General features: G+C 36.9%; 1 protein-coding gene across 1 annotated transcript; it reads left to right on the forward strand.

Moving 5' to 3' along the window:
* The first annotated feature begins 2,716 nt into the window (after positions 1–2,716).
* Positions 2,717–6,060, forward strand: LOC117487627 (CD209 antigen-like protein C). Its single transcript, XM_034136261.1, has 6 exons — positions 2,717–2,825; positions 2,898–2,987; positions 3,124–3,270; positions 3,952–4,094; positions 4,313–4,434; positions 4,680–6,060. Exons 1-6 carry the CDS (start codon positions 2,756–2,758, stop codon positions 4,810–4,812), a joined length of 705 nt encoding a protein of 234 aa, XP_033992152.1. The 5' UTR covers positions 2,717–2,755; the 3' UTR covers positions 4,813–6,060.
* The last annotated feature ends 703 nt before the right edge of the window (positions 6,061–6,763 follow it).

Below are 6,763 nucleotides of genomic sequence, written 5' to 3' on the forward strand. Positions count from 1 at the left end.
TATTTTCTAAACTACACACTGTTATTTACTCAACAATAAGACACAGTTATCCTTGTGTTTATGTATTTGTTTGATTAATAAACACAAGTTGGAGTCCGTCAGGACCGAGGGTCGGAGCAGCTCATAGTAGCTGCTTTAGAGAATTGTACACCCGGAAGTAAGTATTCTCTCCGCTTCGCTTGACAAACCCCATGATTAGTCCTCAAGCTCTGTGATTGGATGTTTGAGTGTGCGCCGAGGGTTACGCCGAGCGTTGAACATCACTTTGAAATGGGATGGAACCACGGCAGACTTTCCAAAACTGGATTTGAACGCACCCCGTCCCCCCCTCCCCCACCCCGTCCCCAGAACTACACATGCTGGCTATTGTGTGTTTCGCAACATGTTCTATGGCACGTCTCTACTGGGAATTGTAGTTTTAAAAGACGTTTTCGTATTTCCCATAATAAGAAGTTGCCAGTATTAAACTGTGTACATCCCTGGAGGTTTAGGGGATAGGAAACACTCAAATGTAAAACATATCATTAATAAATGGGTGAACATTGCTTGTGTCCATAATGGGCAGCATTAATATATACCCACATCACAGCTAAGGTCAGAAGAGCTTTATTTAACAGCTGGTCTTATGTCTGTGACCCCTCCTGTTGTTAATTGATAAGCCTGAAACATGCACTTGTCAAGGTTCAGACGCACATTTTGCAAATATGGCAGTAGCCATCGATCGTCTTAAGATAAGATATACTTTATTGATCCCAAGTTGGACATTTTTTCGTTACAGCAGCATGTGTACCAGTTGTAAATTTGCAGTGGTGTTTATTTGTAAATCATTTAGTATAATCACACAAATTCTGTGTTTTATATTTAATAATTCTGTGTTCTTTATTTATTGAATGTTCAATACCTGACAAGGTCAGAGATTAAAAACTTGGGTCGCAGGTTCCTCAACAGTGCATTACAAGACATCTATCGATATGTGTGTACCTCCACCATTAAACTGTCATATTCTGCACATTTCTTATTCTATCTACATACATCTTATAAGAGTTTAATACATATGTATCAGTTAAGATATGAGTGCTTTAACCACTAGGCGGTTAAAGCACTCAGGTTTACAGTGTTAACACAATAAAATATACTGCTGTTTCCAGTTTAGTTTATGATGGATGTATTTTGTTATCCACACATATATTGTTTTTATATTTGTAACACCAAACCGACAGAAAATATGGTCTTAACATGACCCAGTGGTCTAGTTAATAAAACATATATTATCAAACATAATATTAAAATGAACTCTTATTTTGAAAATACAGCTTCCTGTGTTCGAATGAGCTGCTCCGACCCTCGGTCCCGACGGACTCCAAAAGTCCGACATTATACATTCAAACAAATAAATAAACACAAGGATAATAGTGTCTTATTGTTGAGTAAATAACAGTGTGTAGTTTAGAAAATAATACAAAATTAGTAGGAAAAAACGATGAAACAATACAGATTTCAGTATTCTGAGCCCCATACTCTCCCCATAACTGACGGCAACAAAAGTCCTACATTATTCAATTAAAATAAAGAAGTAAACACAATAAGTGTGGCTTGATATTGAGTTAGAAAAAGGTTGATAAACGCTGTGAGAATGGATCTGCGGAGAGCATTTCGCCGCGATCCCAACTCGTCTATTACCAACGTTCAGGGAGCTCTATGCAAGTCAATGGGACTCCCTATTAGTTGAAACTCGACGCTAAAGGGCCCCCCCTTGCATTGGAAAGGGACGACAGGGACCCTGACATAACGTCAACATAGGCCGAGTTGGGAGTGAGAATGTGTTGTCCTGTACCGGAGTTACCGGAGGGCAACAGGCAGACTGTCTTTAATGACTCTGAGGGCTGGTAAGCTGGGCTGAAAGATCCCACAGACTTTCACATTACATTTCACCTGTTAGACGCTTTTATCCAAAGCCACTTACATACATTCAATACTGTGGGATCCCCAATGGGCTGAAGTGTCTTACCCAGGGAAACAACGACATGCTGACTGCAGCCCTGGAACCAGCTCTCCCCTGATCTGAAGTGTAGTGCACTATCCCACTGCTCCACAGCCTCCTTATAGTGATATTTCACATAGTGGCTGGCTGTGCTGACCGAGGAGAACTCCCTGGGCAGTGACTGCGATACGAACAAAGACTGATGAAAACAAAACACATCAAGCACAAATCATTTATACTACTGAGAACTAAATTAACTTTTATATTATTTTCTTTGCTGGATATTTCCAGGAAGGAATTTGAAAGGTAAAGTTTGATTTAGAAATACCTGCATTCTTATTCCCAATGAAGAAGATTTCAGACTCAACTTATGTAAGTGTTCATGTAATTAATATTTTTAAGGTCTGTAACTTAAAATATTCAGTGGTGGATGATGTGGAAGATAATTTTGGCAGCAGACAAACTTCAACATTAAAATGATATGACATGTATTTGTTTTAAATAAAAACAGAACAATTATATTGTATTCCTCTAAAGAGCCTTTAAATATACATGGAGGTCTGGAGAGAGAGAGAATGTCTGTAACTTTAATATGGTGTGTCCGATAATCATCTGGAAGATTGTCATAGAAACTTCTTTCAGCAAATCTTAGACGAGTCACTTCCTCAGAAGGATAACATATTTAGAAATTGAAACCCTCAACCTCGGTCACATGCGCAGCAGTCCCTGCTGCAGAGCTGACCTAAAGAAAAAAGTTGGCATTTTTTAAAAGCAATGGAGGAAATCAATGACGATGTTGAAACTGTAAAACCCCTAACCCCAAAAACAGCAACAATAAAAGAAGGTAAGTGTCAGTCAGACGGAGTGAGCTGTGGATTGTGGATTTATTATACTCACTGGTCTTCTCTGTGTTCAGGTCCCAGGAGATTTTCCCGAGCGTCTGTTCTCGGTTTTGGGCTGCTGAGTGTTTTCCTGCTGGCTGTCTTCATCGGACTCACAGTCTACTGTTAGTCTGTTTTATAAGTTAATGTCATTTGGAATTTGGAATTTTCAAATGCACTTTCTGCCCTCTGCCTTTTACTTACGTTTGTATCAGTATGAGGTATTTTCTGTTTAGAAAACGTGTCTCTTGTTCATTTCAGGCCATTACTCAGATGGTGTTGCAGCTGCAGATCTCTCCGCTGTCAAAGCAAACCTGTCCTCAGTGACTGAAGAGAGAGACAGACTGAAGGCCAACCTCACCGAAAAGACCAGAGAGGTGGACAGGCTCCAGTGTTTGATGGGCAAGGGTGAGTGCTTCATGTGGGGGTTTGCATAGGGCTCAGTATGTGTATGTAAGATATCAATTATCATAATATGTTGTACAAAATACCTCAATATTGATATTCTAAGGCTGACTTTTGATACTTTCGTAAAATAGTTACACAATGACACTTTTCACTAATGATAATCAAGAATTAGTTTTTAATGACTTAGTTGTGAGTGATTTCATTTATAGTTTGTTTTATTTTTCTTCACCCACCATATTTATATTTCTCTGTAAACTATGCTTATGGCCAGTTTCCTTGTCTAAATTACTTTTTAATATAAGCAATTGGAAGAAGAACTTAGAGGTAGTTTGTTCCAGATATTTAAAGCATAATAATAATAATAATAATCTCCAGTCGGTCTAGTAACTAACACAGAGATGTTGCCAATGTCTGTGTTTAAGTGGATGCCATTGAAGACTTTAACAAGATCAGTCTCAGTGCTGTGGTGCCTGACTAGATCACATCCAAACAGTTATTTAAATCCCAAAAAAGAGAAGTAGTTGTTCTGCAATGAAATGTGTGATCTCTTTTGATCCCTCTAAAAATGCTTAATAAATATGTTTTTTCATTATTATTACAAAAGTGACATATAATGCACTCAAGAGTTCCATATTTCCGCAGTTAAAGCAGTAAATCAACAAGATCTTAAAACTTTTACAGCAAAAACGTGTCCTGAAGGATGGAGGAAGTTTGGTAGTTCCTGTTATCTCCTCTCTACTGAGAAAGCTTATTGGGAACAAAGCAGAGACAACTGCACAGCCGAAGGAGCAGATCTGGTGACCGTAGACAGTAATAAAGAACTGGTAATGTGTGCTGCTTTAACACTTGTGATTGTATAACTCCTGCTTTTATCAATCAATAATGTTTTTATTGTACATATACTAGCAAATGCGTCTATCAGCTATAATGATTATGTTACAACAATGGTGTTGATTACATATTTCTGAGCTCGTAAAAAGGGAAAAGTTATCTGAATGTTGATGTCCATCACAGTAAACTGCATTTTTTTATATGTGAACAGGAATTCCTCGATGCGATGATGAGCAATTCTAGCATGATCGAGGGAGACACTTGGATTGGTTTGAGTGACAGAGAAGAGGAGGGGACCTGGAAATGGGTGGATGGATCTCCACTGACCCTGACGTAAGGCTTTACTTTGGTTTTAAATACAGACGCTGGTTTATGTTGTGACCTTTCTAAATGTTTCACATGGTTCTGTAATGGGAGTTAACACAACACACAGGATGCATTTAAACGTAGGGTGTCTGCCCCTTTCACCAGAAGACTCATTTGGGTATTAAGAAAAGAACATGGCTGTATTACTTATAGTTATTTGTATTTGATGTCCAATCTTTTAGTTTATCTTTTTTTCCTGTAATACCTGTTAGGTTTTGGAGCAGAGGAGAGCCTAATAATGATCATAGAGGAGAGGACTGTGCCCACATCAAACCTGACACCAAAAGGTGGAATGACGCGTCCTGTGAGAACGATCTGCATTGGATCTGTGAGAAAGAAGCTTAACATTGGTGTCTGTTTGGATACCAAACATGCAATCATGCTTTTACAATTTATTTTAAATTGAGTTATTTAAAACTATTCAAAATGCCTGATTTCATGAATAAGAATTACGTTTCATGACTCGCAAAATCACAATTTGTTTTTTGTTTTTTTTTCAAACTAATATCAGCAATAAATAAATAGTAATTTAATATGTTTTTGCCAACTTTTATTTGACTCAATTAAATTAGTATTTGTATTAATCCTTTTACCCATCAACATAAAAACAGCTTCTTAAAAACATCTGCTGATAAGCCCACAGTTCCTGAAAGCTATAATATTGAAGGTGACTTATTGAGCAGAATATGATAAAAATAAGAAGAATAAAAACTGTCAAACATTATTGAATAAATCAGAAATATACAACAATACTGTAGTCTCAGCATTGGTCTAACTTGTTCAAATGTGTGAAATAGCCTGTGTGTTACACAGTATGTTTCCTAACAATGAGCTCTTGTGGCCATGTGAGTACAAATCTATTGCAGGTATTTAACATTCATAGGTACCAGCCACTTTGTACATACTGTAAGAACTAGTGCTGTCAATTAATACAAAAATGTATGTATGTTTATCACAATAATAATCTGGGACTTTAACTGCAGGATTTTCTCATGTTTCATTTAAAAAAGTAAACTGCCTTTTATTTGAAGTTAATTACAGAACTTTAGTAAATGGGCAAATTAGATATAGCTAGATCAGGAAATGGCAACTTTCTTTGAGCATGCATACAAATATAAAAACCGTATGAATATATGTTGGGTGTATTACATGTTCTCTGACAAGATAAAGCTCTTCCACTTCAACAAACTGCTGTTATCAGATAAAAAGCAGCTTTACCATTTCACCTTTTTTTCTCAAAGTGAACAACTCCTCCCTGAAAGTTGTCTTTGAAATGATGTGCACTTTTTATATTTATGATCAGCGGCAGACAGAGTACTTCAGAGGAAAGACATTTGTGTTTATCAGCATTTATAATTAAGATCCCCGCTTTCACAACAATGTCATGCTATTCTCTTTGTATTAACCAGTAAAACAGAACTATACAGGATCAATACATTTAGAATATTATTCATCTTTATGGCTTTGTAGGATGATATGTCTCTATTTAACACAATGGACTTGATTATCTCACTTGTTTCAGTCTTAAATCTGTATTGTCAATGTGCTTTGGCAATAGTGTGTTTTAAATGTGGGCATTTCAATAAAGCTTATTTGAATTTGTCTTGACTCTCAGCGTGAGAAACAAACAAACATGTCCTTATATCTTTGAGATAGATATATAGATAATTATCTGGTACAGTTGCTAGGATACCTTTAGCACTTAAGAGGTGTGACGTATTGATGGTGTTTTGTTTTATCCTCTACGCTATTGCCATTTCCCAGACATCAGACATCTTTCAAACTATCTAGATGAAAATATTTTATAGGGCTGTTTTTAAGACCTTGCAGCTCTGGGTCTTAGCAGACCCTAGGATCCATGCTCAGTTCCATGCATGGAAAATGTTGGACAGCTACCTTAGGTGCTTGGTAACACAAATGGAAGTCACACTCTTTTTTCTCTTTTTCTGTTGTCACATGTGTTATCATTATTTTGAGTTTACCCGTACAGGGTTAAGTATGGATACACTGTTGGAAAATACAAGAAAGGTGATAGAAATTATGTACACAGGTTTAGAAGCTCTAAAAGGTGCATTTTTGAGAAGTGATTGGAGAACTATGTGTAAAGGAGAGTTGTTACAACACAGAAAACACCAGAATTTAAACTATGAACATTAATATAATTTCACTAATAGTTAATGGCCTAAGCAACCCAATTAAAAAAGTGCTTACACAACTGAAACATCAAGGTGGAGATATTGGTGCAGAATCTGTCAAAAGTACTGTGTGTGTTGTTGTGTGTGTGTGTGTGTGTGTG

This window comes from Trematomus bernacchii, unplaced genomic scaffold, assembly GCF_902827165.1.
Source record: "Trematomus bernacchii unplaced genomic scaffold, fTreBer1.1, whole genome shotgun sequence".
Taxonomy (NCBI): Eukaryota; Metazoa; Chordata; class Actinopteri; order Perciformes; family Nototheniidae; genus Trematomus; species Trematomus bernacchii.

Bases quoted from the DNA above. Each gene is read 5' to 3' on its own strand.
- LOC117487627 (XM_034136261.1), top strand. From the start codon at position 2,756: ATGGAGGAAATCAATGACGATGTTGAAACTGTAAAACCCCTAACCCCA. The intron at 2,988-3,123 runs GTTAGTCTGTTT...TGTTCATTTCAG, and splicing joins CATCGGACTCACAGTCTACT to GCCATTACTCAGATGGTGTT. The intron at 4,435-4,679 runs GTAAGGCTTTAC...AATACCTGTTAG, and splicing joins GGATCTCCACTGACCCTGAC to GTTTTGGAGCAGAGGAGAGC.